Source organism: Monodelphis domestica, chromosome 6, assembly GCF_027887165.1.
Source record: "Monodelphis domestica isolate mMonDom1 chromosome 6, mMonDom1.pri, whole genome shotgun sequence".
NCBI lineage: Eukaryota > Metazoa > Chordata > Mammalia > Didelphimorphia > Didelphidae > Monodelphis > Monodelphis domestica.
The window spans coordinates 85,784,971-85,809,975 of record NC_077232.1 but is presented as its reverse complement, the minus strand read 5'-3'; the positions used below and the strand labels follow the sequence as shown (position 1 = coordinate 85,809,975).

General features: G+C 38.7%; 1 protein-coding gene across 5 annotated transcripts in view; it reads right to left on the bottom strand.

The window, feature by feature from the left end:
- AFAP1 (actin filament associated protein 1) overlaps positions 1-25,005 on the bottom strand; it is a 231,405-nt gene that overhangs the window by 145,860 nt on the left and 60,540 nt on the right. For 4 of the 5 annotated variants that reach the window (XM_007496781.3, XM_001364753.4, XM_056802394.1 and 1 more), the window contains exon 2: positions 1,847-1,975. In XM_007496781.3, the coding sequence (XP_007496843.1) occupies positions 1,847-1,973 (127 nt within the window). In that variant the 5' untranslated portion in view covers positions 1,974-1,975. Of the gene's footprint in view, positions 1-1,846; positions 1,976-12,209; positions 12,265-25,005 lie in introns of all 5 variants that reach the window. The other variant, XM_056802392.1, reaches the window with a different exon arrangement.

Sequence of the window (25,005 nt, the reverse complement as noted above, 5' to 3'; positions counted from 1 at the left end):
AAGTGTCTGAGGTCAGATTTGAACCTAGGGCCCCTTGTTTCCAGGTATTGCTCTCTATTCACTGAGTCACCTCTTACCCTCTTCTCAGCCTCTTTCAATATGGCTTCCAACCCCATTTCTTGACTTAAAAGATTCTCTCAAAAATCACTAAATGTCTTTTTAACTGCTAGATCCAAAGGAATAGCCTTTTCTCAATCCTTATCTTATTTTACACTCTTTGATGACATTCTTCTCCTAGGTACTTTTCTATCTTGGTTTCCATGACACTGTTTTCTTCTACTGGATCTCCTGCTACTTAGCTGACTATTGTTCCTCAGTCTTTTTTTCCCCTGAATTCTTTTCTTCCTCTTTAGAATGAGTATTTCAAGGTTGTGTCATGTGCCTTCTTCCCTTCTCACTATGTATTGTTTTTTGTGTGTGTGACTTCAACTGTTTCCATGGACTAATAGAATCATGAGCCTAGATGGGCAATTTCTCTATTCCAACCACCCTCATTTTAGGATTATTAAAATGGGTTACAGTTAAGTGACTTATCCAATGTCACACAATGGTGTTACAAATGGGATCTGAAATCAGAGCAGATTATCTTTCACATTAGTCTATTTATGCTTTTATGTTTGGGTTTGGGCTCTATATGAGTATTCTCTTATAATAATGATCAATATGGAAGTATGTTTTGAATTGTAATACATGTAGAACTCAGATCAAATTGCCTGCCATCTCTGAGAGGGGGAAGGAAGGGAGGAGGGGAGCAATGTATATCCCATAATTCCAGGAAACATATGTTGAAAATCATTCTTACATGTAATTGGGAAAATAAAATATCTTTGAATTAAAAAAAAATAGAATCTCAAGCCAGGTCTGACCAGAGTTCTCTTCACCTTCTTTGTAACTTATCTAAGCTCTTTGTTACAAATGAGATAACATATAAATTATTTTGCAAACCTTAAGATGCTATATTTATACTACACCACTACTATTATTGTTTTACATCTTCAATGCCAAGCAGAATGCTTTTTCTATCAAAGCTACTTAATAAATATGTGTTGCTGGGGGCAGCGGGGTGGCTCAGTGGATTGAGAGCCAGGCCTATAGACAGGAGGTCCTAGGTTCAAATCTGACCTCAAACACTTCCCAGCTGTGTGACCCTGGGCAAGTCACTTAAACCTCATTGCCTAGCCCTTATCGCTGTTCTGCCTTGGAACCAATACACAGTATTGATGCTAAGTTGGAAGGTAAGGGTTTAAAAAATAAGTAGTAGTAGTATACAAGGGCTATAAAATCAGGGGAGAGACAGAGACAGAGACACAGAAAGACAGAGAGAGAGAGAGAGAGACAGAGACAGAGACAGAGACAGAGCCAGAGAGAGAGAGACAGAGACAGAGAGACAGACAGAGAGAGACAGAGAGAGACAGAGAGAGAGACAGAGAGACAGAGAGACAGACACAGACACAGAGAGACAGAGAGACAGAGACAGAGAGAGAGAAAGAGAGAGAGAGAAAGAGAGAGAGAGACAGAGACAGAGAGAGACAGAGACAGAGACAGAGACAGAAACACAGAGACAGACACAGAGAGACAGAGAGACAGAGAGAGAGAGAGAGAAAGAGAGAGAGAGCCAGAGAGAGAGAGACAGAGACAGAGACACAGAGACAGAAACACAGAGACAGAGAGAAGAGACAAGAGAGAGAGAGAGAGGCGATTATCAACTCTATAGCACACAGTGTTAGGGTGGAATCTGAATTTGCTAACTGACAAGTCTTAAACAGCACAGGGGATTTAAGTGCCCTTTGTTTCAGTCTTTCTTTAGTCTCCATGATCTATAACCTTGAACAGCTATGGCACCCACCTTTTGATGACTGTATTCTCAGGAGGATATTGGTTATTGCTGCCTTCTTCTCCCTGACTGTTGATGTTAGGTACTCATGGTCCAATAATTCTAGGAATAAGCGCAGCTCAACAATTAACTCTTCCATTGCTGGAAAAAAAGAGAAAAGAAACAGCCAACCCATTAACTTGGAAATCTTAAAATATAAATGAGATTTTTTTATTTTTCTTCTACCTTAGAACACAGTATCTTCAACTATAAATATCAAGGGGACAGCTAGGTAGCACAGTGGATAAACCGCCAAGCCTGGAGTCATGGGGACATGGGTTCAATTCTGACCTCAGACATTTCCTAGCTGTGTGACGCTGGGCAAATCACATGACCCTGAATGACTAGCCCTTGCCATTCTTCTGTCTTAGAACTGATTCTAAAACAGAAGGTAAGGGTTAAAAAAAAAAAAAACTAGGGGGAAGCTGGGTAGCTCAGTGGATTGAGAGCCAGGCCTAGAGATGGGAGGTCCTAGGTTCAAATTTGGCCTCAGACACTTCCCAGCTGTGTGACCCTGGGCAAGTCACTTAACTCCCATTGCCTAGCCCTTACCACTCTTCTGCCTTGGAACCAATACACAGTATTGACTCCAAGATGGAAGGTAAGGGTTTAAAAAAAATTATAAATACCTAGTTTACCTAAGACAAGGCTGACACCAAACCCTCCATGGTCTAATAAGATAATATTTGTAAAACACTTAGCATAGTGTCTAGCATATAGTCAGTGTTTAATAAATGTTTGATCCCCTTTCCTCCTCCTATCTCATATTCTTGCTCCACATATGCTTTACACTGGGCTATTAGATGTCTTTTAAATATGCCTTTCCCTTTTATGTCTTTGTTTCTATGTCTGGAATGCCTCCTCTGAATTCTTACATGTCCTTTAAAACCCAACTCGAATGCTGCCTCCTCCAAGAAGCCTTCCCCCTCAAACTATAATAAATCAGACTTGGAAAAGAAAGGGATTGTCGAGTCCATCGAGTGTAAGATACTCGCTCTACAGATGAAAAAACTGAGGCACAGAGAGATCAAGTGACCTGTGTAGAGGAATAGGGCTAGTAAATGCCTGAGACAGAGTTGGAGTTCAGCTCATTCTGACCCCGTGTCCAATGCCTAACCCACTAAGTCGATGCCTGTATTTCTCTCTATACTTCTTCCCTCTGGACTTCTCTAAAGGGCTCATCTCAAGTTATTGGGAATTCCCGTTGTCTGTGTCTTTTCCCCCAGTCGACTTAGCCCCCTCCAAGGAGCTGTGTTGTATCCAAGTCCTGTAACTTCCTGTGCATCTAGCAGAATACGCTGTACACTACTGCTGCACCATATGAAACGAGGAGCAGGCTAATTAAAAAAAAAAAAACTTGGAAAGACCTACATGAAATAGTGAACAGTGAAATGAGTAAAACCAAGAGAACATTATATACAGCTACAGATTTAATACTTGAAGAATAATGTATGATTATCATCTCCAGAGAATGAACTGAAATGGAAACATGAAAGACAATCTAAATACGCACTTCTGTTGGCTGGATGATGCCTTCTATGATGTGGGGAGGGAGGAGAAGTGCTGAGTTATTTATAAATAAATTCTATTAATAAAAATTTTTAAATTAAAAAAGAAAGTTATATTTTTTTTAAAAGGATACTCTGTACATAGCAATTTGTTCAAATGGAGCAAAATTTTAAAAGATGAACCCTTGACTCCCTAATGCACTCCTCTACAGAAACCACTTAAGGCAAAAAAAAAAAAGATGCCAAAAATCACAAGCCCATATAGCCCTGATTCACTTCAAGGCCAGCTGCCAACAGATGGAGATATGACCCCATAGCCTCAGAGTGATTCTGACATCACCACATCAGAAGATATCAGTTCCTTGGCATTCAATTTCCATTTTGGAGAAGATAAGAGAGACTGACTTGTCAGACAATTTTTAAAAACCACTAAATAGTTTCTGGCAGCTAGGGAGCACAGTCTGGAGACCTGAATTCAAATCCAGCCTCATATACTTACTAGCTCTGTGTACCTAGGTAAGTTACTTAACTCTGTCTCAGTTTCCTCGTCTTTCAAATGAGCTGGAGAAGGAAATGGCAAAACACTCCAGTTACCTTTTCCAAGAAAACCTCAAATGGGGTCATAAAAAGTTGGACATGCCTGAAAAAGACGCAACAAAATGGTCTTTCCTTAATCTTCACCATTCTTGACTTTTCTATAGCATTTGGCACTGTCAAGCATTCTTTCTTCCCTGAGTTTTCATGACTTGCTTTGTTCTCCTCCTACCTATCTGCCTACTCCTTCTCTGTCTCATAGCCCCAGACTATGGGTGTATCCTCACAGAGGGATCCTGTAGTGGGCCCTCTTCTCTTTCTACATTCCTTCTTGATGATCTCATCATCTTCCCTGGGTTAAATTATCATCTCTGTGTTGATGAGTCCCAGACTGATACATAGTCTTTCTCCTTGAGTGTATTATAGGCATTGCAGGTTCAGTAGGTCCCAAACAGGCATCATTCTCCCAAGCCTCACTCTTCTTCTGAACTTCTCTGCTTCTGGCAAGAGTATACAGCTGTTCCTATCCCCCAGGTTCAAAGCCTCAGTGTCATCCTTTGACTCCTCACTTTCATTCATCCCATACATGCCAACAGTTTCAAAATCTTCCTGTTTCTAGGGACCAGGGAAGGTTTTGTGGTAAAGCTGCCATTTGTAATGGCACTCACAGACTAAACAGGATGTCAAAAAGTAAAGATCAAATTTCTGGTATTTTATTAGGTATCTGATATTATTATTATGATTACTCTGACATTATTAGATGTCTTTATACATCTTTGTCTTACCTTCTAAAGTATAGGCTTCTTGTGGGCAGGGGAAAATGTCCTGCTCTTTTTCTGCATCCCTTAATATGAGTATACATACACTGTGCATATACTAGGTCCTTAATTAAAACTTGCTGAGGACTAAATTGTAGTCTATTTCCTGAAAACATGTTTTCTTGGCCACAGAAGTACATTGGGTTAACAAGGTCAACAAAAATTAACAGGAAGGAATATGGGACCAAAGAAGGAAACAGTATTCTCATTTTCAATGAAGAGATTGTCCAAAGAAAGCTACAAGCCAACCCATCACTTTCCCATGAACAAAAAGACTATAAATCTGATATGTGGAATATCAAAATAATAATAATAATAAATTAAGTCACATCAAGGAGATACCATAGAACAGTGGAAAGTGCTCTGCTTGGCAACCAAGAAACTTAACATGACTATGCTACCAAGCTGATGTCGCTGTGGGCAAGCTCCTTTCCATCTTTAAGTCTCAATTTCTTCCTCTGCCGAGCTGAATAGGACTAGATGGACTGACTCTTCTACCTCTAACATTATGAAGGTTTGACACACTGCTATGTTGAATAGGGGAATAAATTATTTCTCTAACTCTCAACTGATTCTTGAATTAAAACTGCTTACCCTTACATACTTTTTTCATTTAAGATCTGAAGGAACAGACCAATAAATTATCCAGAGTCTTATAGTCATAAAGCTCTTTGAAATATAGAGGCTAAACCAAGAAATCCCAACACATAACTCAAGTTTGCAAGATGTCTGAAAAGGATGAGAATTCAAGAGATGCCTCCCACCTTCCCACAGCGCCCCAACCCTATCACTTTCAATTGCCAATTGGACCTTGCCATTCAAATCAACCAAAAGCCAAGTGACTCAGATGAGGTCTGTGTAAATTTATTCAGAAAGTGACACTCTCCATATGCTTCCTGAGGCTTATCTCCATGATCCAACTTTTCCACTATTCTGACACAGACTCTGGTGCTCTCTATGATCTCTATGGAGGGGCAGGATCCTGCTTCTCCAGAGTGAAAATAAAAATCACATATCTGTTTGTGCTCCTCTCCAAGCCCCAAAATCTTTATCATATATTATCTCTCTCAGTCATCCCTCTGTAGATAGATAGCTAGGTAGATGGGAGGATAGATGCAGGGATGATGGTATGGATAGGTGGGTGGGTGGATGGATGGATGGATGGACTGGGGAAGAAGAGATGAAAAGAGATAGAGACAAAAAGAAGAGGGAGGGAGGGAGAAGGAAAGAACATTGAAGGGTAGAAGGAGAAGGAAAAGGATAGGGAGAAATTGATGAAGATGGAGAATAGAAAAGGAACGGCTAATGCAACATTCTTATAAAAAATGTTCAATAGGAACTGCTAAAGAACACTGATTTGGGAATCAAGATATCAAGGTTCTGACTTTGACATAATTTTTTTTGTATCCTTAGATAAATTATACCCTCCCCATCCCTTCTTTGGGCATCAGTGCTCAACTCTGAGAGAGAGAACTGATGGTCAAAAAATTTGAAGGACGTAACTCTGATTGTTGCAATAAACAGAAGAGCACCCATGAACATTTCTAACTATCTCTTAACAGAGGTGAAGGACTTGGGTATAGAATGAAATGCACATTTTTTGAACATGGACAGTGTGGGAATTGGTTTTGCTTTGATTACGCATACTTGCTAAAAAGGTCTTGATTTTTCTTCTTTTTTCAGTGGTGAGGGAGGGGATGAAAAGTAAAGGCTTGTTCACGGCAAAATAAAAATTTTAAAAGATGGAATATATATCAAAGAATAGGGCAGCTAAATGCTACAGTGAATTGATTACCTGGCCTGGAATCAGGAAGACCTGAGTTCAAATCTGATCTAAGACACTTACTAGCTATGTGACTCTGGGTGAGTCACTTTGCCCTGTTTGCCTCAGTTTCCTCATCTATAAAATGAGCTGGAGAAGGAAATGTCAAACCACTCCAATATCTTTCCCCAGATAATGGGATCATGAAGAGTTGGACACAACTGAAACAAACAACAACAAAAACTTGACATTCTTCATTCCCTACATACAGAGCTATGTTTAGCATCAATGGAGACAAAGGGGATTATATTTTTCTGAGACTTACTATCCAGCATGATATGGAATACTGGCTCTTTTGAGGATTCACAGGTCATTTTTAAAACATGTGTTATCAACCTGAGGTATATAATTTTTTTAATAAATGTATTTTAATATAATTGGTTTCCCTTGTAATACTTTGTATTTCATTTTGTTCATTTAAAAACATTCTGAGAATGTATCTATTTACTTCACCAGACTGCTAAAGCGGTCCATGATATAAAAAGGTTACAAATTCTTGCTTTAGAGTTGTGTAGATCCCTCCCTAAATTTTACTGAAACCTAAATAATAGAAACATGGACTATCAGCAGCTTTGATACCTTAATACAATCTGGTTCCAATCCATTTTATAGAGAAGGCAAACTGAGGCTTGAATAGTGGAAGTAACTTGTCTAAAGTCTACTGGTGAGTCTATGGTTGAGGCAGGATTCTTGATCTCTTGTATACCAGTGATTATCACCATGCCACACTGCCTTCCTTCAAGGGCTACAGAAGAAGCTATTGTGTATGTAGGCATATATATATGTATGTATGTATGTATGTGTATGTGTGTCTGTGTGCGTGTATATGTAGGAGAGCATTTGACACAGATGGCCCCTCCAGGGACCAGTGATAAAATCCAGAATTTTAGACAGAACAGAATTCAGATCTTCTCATTTCAAAATGCAGTCTCTAGAAATTACACCTCAAAGTGAGAATTACCTGTTCATGTCTACTAAGGATTATGTTGTATCTAAATATTCCATCTCCCTCAGTGCCTAGCATAGTACTCTATGCATAACAGATAATTCGTAAATGTTTGCTAAATGAAGAAGATGCCTTGGGTCAAACCCACCCTCTATGTTCAAAAGGCTGACTCAAAGAACAAACACCTCCCTCAAATGGATACAGGAAGCTGCTGGCTCAGCAATAACCTTTCTGTTTTGTATTGGCAAAGTGAGGAAGTCCCCTGATCATCTCTCTCCTGGATCTGGAGTGGGGCTTTTAATTTACATAATGAGGTCTAGGTCTGGCACTTTGGCTGAAGCTTTCCTTGTTTTTGACCCAAAATCTCTTGGGTTCTGGTTTTTATAGTCCTTGTAATGTGGTTTTTGGTTGACAGAGAACTGTTAAGAACCAAAGAAAAAGACTGTTCCTTAATGATAAACATGAATTCTGGTTCCAACTCTACCACTTAATGAGAGATCTGACTCTGGGGAAATTACTTAGCCTCTTTTTACCTCCGTTTCCTCATCCATACGTTAAGCATCTACTATGAATGTACCTTGCCCTTTGGAAGGGATAAGAAAATAAGTCATATTCTTTATCTCATAAGGTTAAAGTATTTTATAAATTTTAATAGTTTATATTTCTGTCACTACTAACAAGAACTTTAATTTTTATAACACTATAATAATCAAGCATGTTGTAGCGTTCACTATATCCCTAGGAAGTAAAGTTGAAAAAGTAATATTGTCCCCAGTTTTATAGGAAAGAAAAATGAGTCTCAGAAAAGTGGGATGACCTGTCCACATACCCAGTTACACAGGATGTGTGAGATGTATGTAGTTGGATAACTAGTCACACAGCCAGTAAAAGTCAAAGCAAAGCCTGGAACAAAGGGCTTCTAACTTCAAGTCCTTTTCTCATTGTAAAACACTTGCTTCTCCTTTCGCCCTGTGCTCAGCAATCACTAACTCAAATTTCAATAACACATGTTTTTACAATGCCTTGAAGTTTGCAAAACTCCTTCTTCACATCTATTTTGGGAGATACGTGTTGCAAACAATATTATCCTATTTTGCCGACAAGGAAACTTAGGTGTAGAGAGGTCAAATCACTTGCCTAGTGTCCCTCAGCTAATACGTACTGAAGCCAGAATTCAAACCCAGATTTTCTGGGCCCAATTCCAGCATTCTTTCCACTACATCATTCTAAAGGTTGCAAACAAAACAGCTTGATGGATGGTCTGTCCTCTCTCTCCCAGCTAGAGAATGAGTTGTGCTATCCAAAGGCAGAGGGCCAAAGAGCCAAGTTTAAAAAAAAATGCCATTTCTCCCATGGGCTGATTTCCATTGCATTTATCAGCCACCTGCTAAGTTAGGAGTTTGGTCAGACCATAACTTTACATCAATTCTGTGTGGAAATATTTGGAAGTATGCTTAAGTGATACAGTATTTGTGTGACATTCAGACAATCTATCTGATACCGCTCTGCCTTCCCCCCAGAAGCAAGCCCTTGCATATTTTCCCTTATAGGGCTATACTGTAGAATAGTCATACAGACTCTCCAGCTATTTCCCAAACCTCTGCAGAGAGAGAAACCTTTAAGCAATAAATCCAGACAAAGGCCCAAAGACACATCACTGGTCTCTGGCTATTCTCTTGCTGCTAGGTGACTCAGAAGTGCTCCGCAGACTCAATTGTGAATGGAATCTACAGAATCTTAAATCTCATATTTGGATCAGAGCTCCAGGGACGTCCTGACCTACCTCTAGCCAAAGCATAAATTCTCCCTATGGCATATCCTACAAGTATCACTGAATCAATGTGTCACCTTGGCTAAGTCACTAGCCTCTAGGGACTGCTGCTTAGAGCCTTGCATTTGATGAACTCCAAAGTCCTTTCCCAGCTCTACCAATCTATGAAGTGAGGATCACCCAAGCCTACACTTGACCACTGATGACAGGTAACTCATTTTCCAAGCCCTTTTCATTTGAGTACAATGAGTCAGACAAGCTAGCTTTCCAAACATAACTGAAGTCTTTTCCCCAGTAACTTCCACCATAGTTCATAGTTCATAGTTCTGCCCACTTGGGTAGTCCAGCAGAGGCTAGTCTCCAACTAAATTAGGCATCTTTAGGATAGTGCAGTGAAGGGTCAAGAAAACATCTTTCTAGAATGCAATCCATATCTAGAGAAAGAACTGTGGGAGTAGAAATCCTGAAGAAAACATCTGATTTATCACTTGTGTATCTGGGTATAGGATTTGGAGTTTTGGTTTTAGGAGATAACTCTATTACAAAAATGAATAATATGGAAACAGGTTTTGATCAATGATATATATATATAACCCAGTGGAATTACTTGTTGACTCCAGGAGAGGGGGGGAAGAGGGGAGGGAGAGAACAAGAATCATGTAATAACGGGGAAAAAAATTTTATTAATAAAATTTAATTTAAAAAAAAAAGAAGACATCTTTCTGAGTTCAAGTCTGACCTTAGACATTCACTAACTGTAGGACCCTTGGTAAATTACTTAATCCTGTTTACCTCAGTTTCCCCATCTGTAAAATGAGCCAAAGAAGGAGATGGCAAGGCACTCAAGTACCTTTGCAGAGAAAATTCCAAATGAAGTCATAATGAGTGGAACATGACTGAAATGACTGAACAACAAGAAATTATAGCACCAGGTTTGTTATGAACATCAAGTGAGATAATATACATAATACACTTAGCACAGTGCACAACATATAAATGTTGATGTCCTTCCCTGCCTCTCCATTACTCCCCACAGAATGCAAACTACTTGCAATATCCTTGCAAATTGAAATTGCTTCATTCATTGTATTTTTATTCCCAGCACCTAGCTTCTAGTACCTAGCCTATAGAAGGCACTGAAGAAATGTCTGGTGATTGAACTGGTGTTATGTATATGTCTATGACCGTGAACATATACAGTATTACTATAAGTCTCAAACAACTATAATATTTGACTAACCATAAAGCATTCCATCCCACATCTAATAACTGCAAGTTCAATCTACCCAGCTGATCACAGAATATTAGCACTGAAATGGATCTTACAAGACGAAAGGCTTCTTTTTAAGGATAAGAAAACAGAGGCTCCTGGAGATGAATAAAGTTTTTCCCAAGGTCACCAGCTTGTAAGTAGCAATGGTGAATCTCAAACCTAGAGTCCCAGAATCCCAGGTCCAGTATTCACTCTACCACACCGGACTATTATTATTAAACACTCTTTGTCATTTTGTTTGCTTATTGTACATTCCTGACAGTCCATCATCACACAATGGCAGCTTTATGCCCTAAAGGCTGATTTAAGAAAAAAAAAGATTTTTCACTGTCCCAAATGAAAGCCTGTGGTCTTAAAAATGGATGCAAATGCTGGATCTCTGGATGTGATATCTCCAACTGTCTCCAAAACTGAATGGAGAGCAAGCAAATTGTCCACAAAGGAATTGGGATGAAAATCCACAGAACACATTCTTTCAGGAAACTGTCATAATCCTTGGAAATGAGACTAATATATGAGAGGATGATGTGAATCCTAAGAGAAAATATCCTTCCATTGTTTTCAGGAGGTGGGAAGGGAGGGAGATGAGAAAACATTTCTGCTTCTTAGTAGCTGTGTGACCTTGGCCAAATCATTTAAGTGGTTTGAGAGCCTTAAGTTTCTTTTGTAAAATAAGGGAGTTACACTAGATGATATCTAATGGCCCTCCTAGCCCTGATGTCTTATTTTTTAAGGGCTCTCCCATCTCAGACATGCTATGCTCTAAGGTCTCTTACAATAGAAATTATGTAGTAAAATAAATAGTGGACATGAAGTCAAGCAAACTGGGATCAATTTCAATCCCAAATACTAAAATAACCTTTGTATTCATGGGCAAATCACTTACTTCTCAGATCCTCAGTTTCCCTGTCTGTAAAAAGTGGTTAATAATATCTGTACTACTTGACTCTCTGGGTTGTTGTAAGCAAAGAACTTTCCATACTTTCAAGAGCACTCTAAATATTGCTTGCCCCACTACCCCATGATTATTTGTATACCCAAATAATGTCTAAGGAAATACATTTCTTAACTGCTAAAGTCAATATGATGTGTATGGCCAAGAACAAATTATTAATGAGTTAACCAAGAAAAGAAGTGGCTATGATTCATGAATGATTTTTTTCTTGATATACAAGAATGCTATAATTTTTATAATTATTAACATATGGTATTTTGTTATAAATATTACAGTATTCTAATTAATTTTAATATTTGTAAATGGATTACTTTGCTACTTAATAGAAGTTATGTAACTTTTTTTAAATGGCCTTTCCCTTCTCACCTCTGGAAATCATCATTTTAAAAAGATACCACAAAGTAGTTGTAGGTCTAAGTATTTAAAAGTTTGGACTGTTCTAGAAAAGAGTATAAAATGAGGGCCTGAAGAATATGGAACAAAGAACACTGAAATGGGTGTCAACATTCCTAGATTTTACTCGTTGCTTTGTCATTGGTCTCCTTTCTGACCATGGACTTTATTATGTAGCACTTCACTTTATCCAGTAAAAATCAGAACAAAATTATAACAAACATTAAAAAGTATGGACAACAGAGTGTGGTGGAAAGAATATTTATTGTATTTGAAGTCAAAGAATCTGATTTCAAATTGGAGATATTCTACTTACTAGCTATGTGACCTTAGGAAAATCACTTCCCATCTCTGGACCTCAGTGTCCTTATCTGCAATGTGAGGAAATTGATTTAGTAAATCACTCAAGTTTTGTCCAATACTCAATCTTAAGATCTTATGCAGCACTTATGATAAAGAAGCATTCTCCTATCTATACCATTCCATTGACAGATAATATGGTGCTGGGAAGGAGTTCTGGACTTGGAGTCAGGAAGACCTAGGTTGGAATTCTGACTCAGATATTAAAGAGCTGAGTGACCTTGGGAAAATCATTTACTTTCTAATTTCCTAATAGGAAATTCCATTTCCTACTCTGAGAAATGAATATTTTAATATCTCATGGGGTTCTTGAGAAGACCAAATGGGGTCATTTAAGTAAAAAGCTTGGCAAACTTTCAAATGCTCTTGTATGAATCAAATGAGATAATGTATGTATAAAAAAAGGAAGCTGAAAGGAAGAGGAAAGAGTAGATCATGAATTAAAAGACATGCTCTCTCTCTCTCTCTCTCTCTCTCTCTCTCTCTCTCTCTCTCTCTCTCTCTCTCCCCATCTTACTCTTTAATCTCTCTTTTTAAAATCTTACTTTCTGTCTTAGTAGCAACACTCAGAAGGAAGGACAAAGATGCAGAAAACAGAGTCACACAGCTAGGAAGGGTCTGAGGCCAAATTTGAACTGATGTCTCCCTAACTCCATATGTGCTCTCTATCACTATGCTACCTAGCTACCTTCACCCCACCCCCATTTCTAATCCTGCCTCTTTCACTTGAACCTTTGGCAAATCAAAATATGTCTCTTGGCTTCAGTTTCCACAGGTACAAAATCAGATGCTCGGTCTAGATGGCCTCTCAAGTTCCTTCCAACTCTAAATCCATGATGCTACTAAAGCAGCCTGTTGATATAAGCAGGTTAGGTATTAAAACTCCCATTTTATGGATAAGGACATTAGGATTCAGGGATATGTGATTTGCCCAAAGTCACCCAGATCGTCAAGGGTAGACGCAGAGTTCCAGCCCTGGTCTTCTGAGTCCAAGGACAGTAAGTAAGTTCTCTTTCTCCCACACTACACTAAGGTCCATTCCATCTCTAAGCTGCTCTGATTTTCTAAAGTATGCATGCCAAGGAGAATGTGCAACCAAGGTAGAATGTAATGAGAGACAAGCCAATTACATCATGGTGCAATGTCTGTTCCAAACCAAAACTCAAACCAACTGGACTGAAAACCATATAATGATGTAATCATTTGAAATGTGCATTTATGGGAATTCAAATCTTTCTACTTCTGCTGAAAGACCAGATCAGCTTGCACTGTAAACTTCCTTTGACACATAAAGGAACTCTGCCACAGGCAACAAATGATTTTAGAATTTGCTTAACTCCAAACAACACAGAAGGCAGGCACTGCATATACACTGGGTCATTCCCTTGGCTCCATAGCACAAAGGTCTCTCTGCTCTTCATCTTTAAAAACCAGCTCGCTTCATCTCCCCAGGACCCCAGGGCCTTTTGGGAAAACTGAATAAAGGATCTCCTTTTGAGACACATGAGTACACTGTTGGTGCAGCTGTGAATTGGTACAAACATTCCGGAAAGCAATTTGGAATCCTACAAGGAAAGTGACCAAAATGTTCATGCTCTTTGACCCAGAAATCCCATTACTAAGCACAGACCCTGTGGAGATCTATGATAACTAGAAAGGTCCCCTATATACAAAATTATTTATAACAGCATTTTCATGCCAGCAAAGAACTGGAAATATGGTAGATACCCACTGAGTGGGGGCTGGCTAGGTGAATTATGGCTTATGAATCCAATAGGAGTATCTCTGAGCTTGATTAATATAGTTGGAAATCTTATATAAACTCAAAGTGAAATATGGAAAACCGAGAAAATAATTTATACATAATATATTTTTAAAAGCAAGTTAACAAAAGAAACAAACTTAGTGCTGCACAATTATGATGACCAAGTTTAGCACCAAAAAGAAGATAATGAAAAAGCACTTTGCCTTCATTGCAGAAATCAGGGAACATGGATATGGGTATTTCCCTTGATTTTTTTCTTACATTTTTCTTCTTCATTATAAAGGATGACCTTCAGGATGTGTATGGGGCATACTGACAGATGTGGATGATGTAAAAACCAAGTATGTCAGTAAAAATATGCTTACTTAATTACTTTTTTGGAAAGTACCTCTTCTTTGTCACCAAGAGAACTAGTGACCTTGGATGAATTGCTTAATCCTTCTGATTCTCAGATCCCTCAACCATAAAACAGGTATGAAAATACCAGGACTTTATATCCAACAAGAAGAGTCTAATGATCCAAAAAGATAATCAATGTGAAGATCCTGTAAAAAGTTTATAAAATGCTCTGTTTAAGATATAAGATTATGAACCTTAAGAACAAGTGGTACCCAGCTGCATCCCAAACTTCACCAGTGGAATAAGCTCTCTCCTTAAATTCTTTACTATACCTCTAACTTCTCCTTTGTACTTACCACTTCCTATCTTGTGAATGAAAGAATGAGTGAATTAAAAGGCATCTACAAAGCACTTACTATCTGTAAAGCAATACTAAGTGTGCAAGTTACAAATACACCAAGCAAGACATTGCCTACCAGTGAGGCGTGGAGCATAGTATTGGGCAAGATAACATATGTAAGGGAGCCAGAGATGGAAAGGAAGCCAGAGGTATTGGCCAAATGTACTGAGACAGAATGGCTTGAGGCTGGCCAAGAAGCATATTCTGTGTGTGTATATCTTATGCTCTCTATTACATCCTGACCCCCTGAGAGCATAAACCACCTAATTCCTCAGAATAATGACCAGGATTATAACAATGATGAGAGATAAGTTGAGTCACAGAGCACTTTACACACATTATGCCATTTGAGCCTAACAACAGCCCTGTGAAATGAATAATGCAGTAACTTGAAACTCACTTTACAGATTAGGAAACAGGTTCAGGAGGGTTAAGTGACTTGTTCAAGGTCACACCATTATTATGTAAAAAAGATGAGGATTCAATTCACATATTTTCTTTCCATTACCCTCCATGTCTTCCAGGACCTAGCACAGTGTCCTATACATCACAGGGACATACTTGATAAATGTCTGTTGAATAGAATTGAAGATTTGAAAATTATATTTTTCCTGTTAGCTGGGTGGCCCAGAGGACAGAGCACTGAACATAGACTCAAGAAGACCTACGTTCCTTGGGTTCAAATCTGAATTCAGAAACTTTCTAGTTATGTGACCCTAGGAAAGTCACTTAATCCCAATTGCCTAGCCCTTTCCATTCTTCAGCCTTGGAACCACCATTTAGTATCCATTCAAGGTAGAAGGTAAGGGTTAAAAAAAAAAAGATGTTCCAATATGGCCTCAAACACTTATTAACTGTGTGACTTTGGACAAGTTCTTAAATTCTGCCTGCCTCAGTTTCTTCATCTGTAAAATAAGAATAAAAACATCCCTAATTCCCAGTGTTGTAAGAATGAGATAAAATAATAATAAATAATAAAAATTAAGTATTCTTCAAATCTTGAAGTATATTTATGTTTTGTTTGTATGTGTATATATGTAGATATATACAATATCTAAAATCTGATTATCATTATAAAAAAGAGCCACAATTCAGATAGACTTGAAGAAACAAAGGGAACTTTAGTAGATTCTCTAGACTAACCATAATTCAGACAGGAAAACTAAGGTTCAAAGAGATCAAGTGATTTGCCCAGGGTGAGTAAGAGGTACTAAGGGATAAACTTTTTGGTTCACACCATACCATCTCTTGGGCCAAGTACAAATTCTCACAAATCCCACAGAACTCAGGAAATCTTCAAAGTTGTGAACATAGCCTACCTTCATATGAAAGCAGAGGCAGAGCAGAGGGAAATCTGGCCCTTAATTTTAACTTGTCTCTACAGAGTTTTGACATTAAAATAAATGAATTCTATAGGGAAAACTGCTGAAATATTCATGTAACTTCACCTACACAGGAACCACAGGGTCTAAGAGCCCCCTTGGCCCCAGGGTTTCTGTACTGGCACTAATAAATGAATGCTAGGTCAGAGCTACTTTTTCCTCATCCCATCCTTACAATCTCTCTAGGCTAGAATCTTCTCTGGGTTAGAGGCAAAAAAAAAAAGAATACACATTAAACTGAGTAGGAGAGGAAAGTCAAGAGGTCAGAGGAGATTAAGCCAGCAGTTCCTTGGAGAGGTGCCTTGGGTTTGGGGTTTGATAAAAAGGAGTCTTGGCTTGGAGTGCAAGCTCTACAGTTCAAATCACAGATGTGCCTGTGTGACCTTAGAGCAATCATGTACCCCTTCTGTGTGTGTATCTCATCCACTAAGTGGAACATAGCATCTTTTCTAGTAATCATAGTCTGTATTCTACTGTCCTTTCCAATTCCAAATTCTATGAAACATACATTGACATAAATTAATTTTTATTAATTTTTTGCTCTTTTGATTTGGTTTGTTCACAAATTAAAACCATAAAAAAGAGGAAAGTCTTTTTTATCCTAGCAAGACTAAAATTAAACAGTTCCAGATATTTTTTTAAAGAATGTGTTTGTTATTCATTGCTAAATGCTGAATACAGATGAAAGATGGGTTTTTGCCTGTAGGATTCTTATTCATTACTCCAATAATCCCACTGACATTTCATGATACTTATCATTAGCTCCTTCAGCTCATGTCCATTTAGCTTTTTCTTCGTCAAAGTAAGGAATTGAATGATTCCTCATTCCTTCATTTGTTTTTCCATGACCTTTCACAGAGTGTCCCTCAGAGCCAGTGCTTAATAATCACATATTGATTCATTATTGCTTTTATCAAAAGAAATCTAGAGGTAGTTAAATCCAATGGGGGAAAAACTGAGTCAGAAAACCTGGGATTCATTCCTGATTCTGAAACTTTCAAGCTGAGTGACCCTGATGAGCAAGTCAGTCCCTCAGGTTCCACGTCTTGAATGGACATAGAAAGACAATTGGTCTTGAATCAGAAGGTCTGAAGGCTGGCACTAACCCTGATGCTTTTATTAGTCCACAAATCTATGGGAAAGGTTGAGAGGAAGAGAATTAAGAATAGACTTCCAACATTTTCATGAAGAGTCTAGGTATCTTGAAATAAAAGGGTATTCCAATGAAAAATGTCAGCATGGGAATAGAGGAATGGCACTTTCCCCTAAAGAAGAAGCTTTTAACTTTTTGAATGTCATGAACCCCAGTAAAGTCTGTGGACGTCTCAGAATAATATTTTAAATACATAAGTTAAAATGTATTCAATTATAAAGGAAACCAATTGTACTGAAATAAAATTATAGGAATTTTTTTTAATCATGGACTCCAAGCTAAGGATCTAACTGTCTTTGGAAAGTGCTCTGCAGGGCAGCTAAGTGGCATAGTGGTTCAATGAGGTAGTACAGTAGATAGCATGCTGGGCCTAGAATCAAGAAGACATGGGTTCAAATTTGACTTCAAACATTTATTAGCTGTATGACCCTGGCAAGTCACTTAATTCTGTGGAAGGAAGGAAGGAAGGAAGGAAGGAAGGAAGGAAGGAAGGAAGGAAGGAAGGAAGGAAGGAAGGAAGGAAGGAAGGAAGGAAGGAAGGAAGGAAGGAAGGAAGGAAGGAAGGAAGGAAGGAAGGAAGGAAGGAAGGAAGGAAGGAAGGAAGGAAGGAAGGAAGGAAGGAAGGAAGGAAGGAAGGAAGGAAGGAAGGAAGGAAGGAAGGAAGGAAGGAAGGAAGGAAGGGAGAACCCTAACTCAGTTATTTTATAAATACCCTTCCCAAAGGCAGTTAGGCATTCTTACTAGCACCTCAAAAATTTTATGTTTGGAATTCCCATTATCCATTTTTATCTTTCCTTCTTAGTCCAAAAATAATGATGACCTTACTTGTCAGATCAAACAAAAAGAAAAGGTGTGAACAGTTCTGCCATCTCTCTCTCATCCATTCTACCCTGATTAGCCATCCTTGGCCTTCTTAGATGCTCTTTTTCCCCAATACAGCTTAAGATAACACCCTTGCCACCCTTGGATTTTAACCATTTAACAACCATGGTTTAACCATTCTTAACCATTTGGTTTTACCTTTTTAAATTCATCCTTCCCATGATACCCCTGTTCCCACCTTCTATTTGTTCCCATTCTACCTCTGTGGCGAGGGATGAGACATTTCTTTCCTCTGGCCTTCAGTCTCCATACCCATAAATGCCAGGTAAGGACAGTATGACTTCAGAGATGCCTTCCAGCTCTGAATGTCTAATACTAAATCTACCCATCTCCAGAACTTAAGATTCTAAGAATGATCAATGGCTCTACGATCCTTGACCCAATTCCTCTGACTCCTCTGTTATTGCTAGCTCTGATAACAGTTTCTGGCAGAGGCTTGGGTGGCTGGAACACATCCTTTTCATTAGCAGAGTTATTCATAGAACTGACAGACTTTCTACTAATGACATAAGCAGTGCCAATTCGGGGGATGGAGGGAATGTTGTGAAGGTCCTTGCACAAACTCCAAACAGAGAAGAGTCATTAAGGAAAACATTTAAGATTCTTGCCATACATCCAAAGATCATCCTGCCAAGACAAGAGCCTCCACCAACTGCTCAATTAAGGGACACCTAAAGATACGCAGATGTCCCCAGCAACAGAGCCACCTCTAGACTACCAGGTGGCAGGCTTTATGAAAGAAGAAGAGCAGGCAGATTCTGAAAGAAGAAAGTCTTTAACACAGCTCTCTCTCTCACCCAGCTAATCTCCCCTCTCCCCCCACAAGAGACATTGTCATTCTTCAGAGTAAAGGAGGAAGGAATTAAGATTCTATCACTTGAAAGGCACTATTCTCCAAAGGGAAAAGGACAAACCTTTTCCTCTAAATTAACCATTCATCTTTTCACACCTCAGATAGATAATGTGCATCTTCCTCCCTCAATTCCCCACAAGCCATTAGCAGTTGGTTTTTAATTACATAGGGCCAACTCAAATTAAGTAACTGGAGAAACTCTAAACTGTGGATCTGATAGATAAAATGGAGACAGTTGCCAACTGCTTTGGAGTAAAGAGCATTGACTAAGGCTCTGAATCTCGCCTCTCCAAGTGGGCAGGAACCTGAAAGTGCATAGCTCCCCAAACCACAAGAAGAGTACAATGACTTTTGGACATGACCCTCATGGCAGCTTGCCCTTTCCTAGCCAACCTCCATTCAGCTGCCAATGTGATTTTCTAAAGCACTGTTATGACCATGTTACTCCCCAATTCAGTAAATTCTAGTGGTGTTCTATTACCTCTGGAATCAAATTCAAAATCTTCTGTTTGGCATTGAAAGTCTTTTACAAGCTGGCTCCAGCTGATGTGTCCAGTTTTTTTTTTAAACTTGACTTCCCTTCCTGCACTCTACAGCTTAGCCAGACTAGTCTCCTTGCTGTTTCTCACACATGGCATTCCATCACACACTTCTATATCTTTTTTCTGACTGTGCCCCTCTTCTCCAGTGGGCACTTACTCCTGATGGATACCTCTTAAAATCTCTCATCCTTCAAAGCTCAGTTAAAATATCATCTCCCTCATAAGGTGTTTCTTAATTCCCCTCCCACCCCAGCTATTGCTGCTTCACACACATACACACACACACACATACACACACACACACACACACACACCAAGAAAATTGACTTCTGCTTATTTTGTATAGAAAAATAATCATTTGTCTTATCTAAAAGAATGTGAGCTCCCAGAGAGTGGGGATTTTTTTTCATGTTGGTCTTTGTCTCCCTAGTACCTAGCACATAGTAGGCAATGAATAAATGTTTAATGATTGAAAGATCAATGTCCTTTGATCTGAGAAACAGCTATGGTAGGGGCAGCAAGTTGACTCAGTGGATAGAATAAGAGAGAAAATGAATCAAAAAAATCCATTGTCAAGCACAAAATACAAAAATTTCAGCATCATCTTGACCCCCATTGTCTAGCCCTTATCTCTTCTGCCTTGGAACCAATACACAGTATTGATTCCAAGACAGAAGGTAAAGGCTTAAAAAAAATCAGCACATGCCCTCCGGGTCACTCATTCCAGATCCATATCAAAATCACTGGAGTATCTTAGGGATACCAACACACCATTATGAGATATTGGTGCTCTCAGGGAAAAAAGAAAGATAATCAAGAGAGCTAAGAGGAACAAGGGATAGAACACCCGGTCTAAAATCAGAATACTGCAGTTCTAATTCAGCTTCAAGTACTTCTGCTAGCTGAGTGACCCTGAGGAAGTCACTTAACTTCTATCTGCTATAGTTTACTCATCAGTAAAATGGGAATAATAGTAGCACCTACTTCCCAAGACTGTGGTGATGACAGCATGAGATAAAATTTGTAATGCACTTTCAAACTTTAAAATTATAGAGTAGTAAGTGGTAGGTAGTGTAGTAGTAGTAGTAGTAGTAGTAGTAATAGTAGTAGTAGTAGTAGTAGTAGTAGGTGGTGGTTGTTCCTGTACTGATGATACTTAATAATTTTAGCAGAAGATATAATCATAAAAGACAAATATTATAAGATGTGAAACACAAAAAATCCAAATAAAAATCCATAATTATATTAAAAATGTAGATTACAACAATAGCACAAAATAGTTATCAAGTACAATTAGAAATCAGAAAAAGGGGGGGGGGGGGGGGCCAGGAAGAAGGAAAGTAAGAAGTGTTTAATTTTGCTCTAAAAATCTCATCATTCTACCCTGAACTAAAAATATTTTAGGTACAAAGAGATGAAAGGAATTGAATTGTTTGTTCTGTCTCTTCCTCTGTCTAGTCACAGAATCACAGAATTTGAGATACAGAAAGGACCTCATAGGATATCTAATTCAACCCACACATATCAAAGGAATACTCAACTATAGCACATGGGCACCCAGAGTCAATCCAACAATGTTCAGTGAGAAAGAATTCACCATATATCAAGGCAACCTATGTATGGTTTTATTAGGAAATCATTGTTTTTCCTTATATCACACATAAATCTAATTCACTGAAGTCCCCATTTCCTGTTCTACCCTCTATGACCAAACAAAACAAGTCTCCATTTTCCACATAAAATTCCTTCAAATATTTGAAAACAGGTATGATATCCTCCCTAATTTTTCCTAGTAGAAGCTAAGCATTCAGAGTGCCTTCAACTATCCTCATATGGCATGACTCAAGGTCCTTCCTCATCTTGCCTGCCTCCTTCATGTTCTCTCCTTTATATTCAAGTTCTTTCTTTTTTTCCCCAAGTCCTTTCTAAAGGGTGGCAGATGACATGAAGATTCCATATTTCTTCTGATCAGGGAAGAACAGAAAGAGGCCTATAATGCCCTTATTTTTAAGTGTTATGTCCAAAGAGGCACTGGCTTTTCTCACTTCTGACACTCAGTCATGTCACAGTGCTTATACAGTTATGAATGTCATATATCTATCCACATTCCACCCAAGTTATACCTGTAAAGTTGATTTTTTTAATCCAAGTATAAGATTTTATAATTACTCTTTTAAAATTTCATTTAATCAGATTCAACCTAGTTGTCTGGCCTCTTAACTTATCTTTTTATCCTAATTCTATTCTCTAGTGTGTTGGCTACACCATGCCTCCCAACTTCCTGACATCTGAAAAATTTAGAAACATGGCATTGGTCCCTTTATCTAAGCCACTGATAATGTTAAACAGGACAATCCCTGGAACACTTCACTAAAGACTGTCTGCCAAGTAAATATTGAAGCACCTATGACTGCTCTTTTGAGTCCAGTCACTCAATTAGTTTCTAATTCATCTAGTTGTCTTAATATCTGGTGCCCATTGCTCCACTTTTTCCACAATTGCCTAATTCTTTATCAAATACAAGGAGTCCAAGAAAGCTAAATCTACAGTATTTCCCTGATCTACCAATTTAATGAACCTTTCAAAGGGGGAAATAAAGTTAGAAATGGTAGAAGGCCTATTATTGTTGATGCAATATTGGATTTTTTTAATTACTGATTCATTTCCAAAATATTCAAGAGCCAAAGGACCTGGCTGCTTGTTGGTCTATACATTGTAGATCTTATTCTCTTCTCCTTTTGATAATCAATGCATCTGTCTTTCTCCAGGACTTTTCCTATGCTTCATAATCTATTGTTGTTGATAGCATCTCAATAATCACATTGGCCCTATTCCCATAGCTCTAACACCAGCTGCCAGATCCCATACCAAGGAGAAATCTGACAAAGGTTATTTTAAGATAAGATCATGAATGTGTGATCTATGATCCTCTGACCTTAAATCTGAATATAAAAAGCATCTAATTCTTGCTCTCTCATTTTGTAGAGAATGAAATGAGAGTTAGAGAGGGAAAATATCTTGTCCTAGGTTCTACAGCAAGGAAGCAACATCAAACTGTGAAAAAATTCCTGGATCAGGATTTGGGGGACCCACGGTCAAATGATGACTTTGAAACATTAACTATGGGACCTAAGACAAGTCACTTAACCCCAGGCCTTAGGTTCTTCAACATGCAATGAAGGGAATAGACAAGATAGTTTCTGAGGTCCTCTCTATCTCTAGAGCTATTGTCTGCCACTAAAACCCCAAGTATCATAGGCTTTTAACTCTACTCTAATGGGATAATGTTGTTATTGTAAAGTCATTTCAGGCATGTATGACTCTGTGACCTCATTTGGGCTGTTCTTGACAAAGATACTGAAGTAGTTATTTCCTTCATTTTACAGATGAGAAATGGGGCAAAGGGGGGGTTAAGTGGCTCGCCAACAATCCCAGAGCTAGTAAGGGTCCGAGGTCAAATTTGAACCCTTCTGACTCCAGGGTTGGCACTCTCGACTGCCACTCTAAAAATGACAAATGTTATGCCATGCCATGCCTTCTCTCTCTGGTCACTTTGAACCAACTCCACCTTCCCAGGACCATTTTTCACAAGCCCACAATAGAATTGGAGACATGGTCTCCAGATCAAATAAATGGTCAATGACCAGAAGAATATACAGATGAAGAACAACATCTCTACTACCCCCTCTATAAGATCCTGCTCTCACAGCTCCAATTGCTTTGGGGACCAAAGTACTGATTTGAAACCACTGCTTCATCTATTCACACACTCATTGAAATCCCATCGGTCCAAATAACTAAAGAAAACAAATCCCAACGGGAAATCCCAAACGACAAAGCTTAAGATGTAATATTAATGTTGTCTATTGGCTAACCCAGTGAAACATTCAGAATGTGGGGGAACAACAAAAAAAATCTAGTCCCATGTCAGTGAGATGTGTGAGAGCTAGGAATTTAAGCCCCAAGTGAAAATTAAAAGACTTATCCATTCTAGAAACAATTAGGAAAGACTGAACCACTTATGGTATATGATTGTGATAGAATTCTATTATGCCTTAAGAAATGTTGAATAGGATGATTTAAAAAAAAACAACACTGAAACAGGGCAGGTAGGTTTTTCAGTAGACTGAGAGCCAGGACTAGAGATGGGTTCAAAGGTGGCCTAAGGCATTTTCTAACTTTGTGACCTTGGGTGAGTCACTTAACATCAATTGCCTTGCCTTTACCACTCTTCTGCCTTGGCATCAATATTTACTTTTTTTTTCCAAAAATGGAAATACCTGCATGAAATTATCAAGAATGGAATGAGCAAAAACAAGAGGATATTACATACAGAAACAGAAATAATGTTTGAAGCGTGACTTGTGTCTGTCCATCTCCAAAGAAAAAACTGAGAAATAAGCAAGATATTGTTTCATGTACACATCTACCTTTTTGTCAAATGCCTTTTCCAATGCAGAGAGGAGAAGCAGGGAATGTTCATATAACAAGTAACTTTAGCAAAAGAAATACTTGATATTTTTTTCATCAGAGGTTGCTTCTCCCACTAAGTAACAGAAAGGCAACTGGATTTCACGCTTCCTTGCATTACAAACAGAATATAGGTGACCCACAAAACAAGGTCTGTGCTTTAATCCTGTGTTTTGGGGTGACCCATTGGGCTTCTGGTGTTCCCCAAAGCCACCAAAATCCTAGAGTTTGACTCTTCTCAGCTTATCTGGCTCAATGCCAACTTGTCACTGTGCTTCGCTCTGGCCCTCATAACCAACTCACCACACCCTCATTGAAAAGAGGCTCAAACTGCATCAGAACCCCAGGTGCAGGATGCAGAAGGCAGACGGGACAATCTCTAAAGATCTGTCCCTCAATCATTAGCTCCCAGGCCAGATGGTGGCTGGTTACCAAGAAAAGCCTGGGTTACATATGCTAATGCAGGCAAATGATAGAACACATTGAGTCCTACCAGCTGGCCCCAGCTGCTTCCAGGCTCCTTACCCATAACCAGAGGAAAATGAGACAGAATTTCTCCAAAAATATCCCCTTACTCAAATGGGACATGGAGGGAGGGGAAAAAATAGACTTTCTAACTTTCTCATATTCCCTTTGTGCTTCCAGTAAGAGATGCTTGGATTGTGAGTGTTCTGTGTGTTACAGAAGCGCAGACACACAAAAAAGCCCATTAACTACCTGGGCGCAAGGGCAATATTCAATAAATAATCAGATACATCACCAAAGACATGTAGACTGGAAAAGGAAGATATGTCAACTATATAGCCAACATAAACAATAACAGATGTTCCTGCTAGGTACTATACTGGTAGAAAGAGAAGGTTACAGTTCCACAGAAAAGGCCACCAACCCATAGAGACAAAGTGACTGAAAGGAGGATTTATTTTGACGTGACTGGCAAGAATTACTCAAAAACAGAAGAGTTGG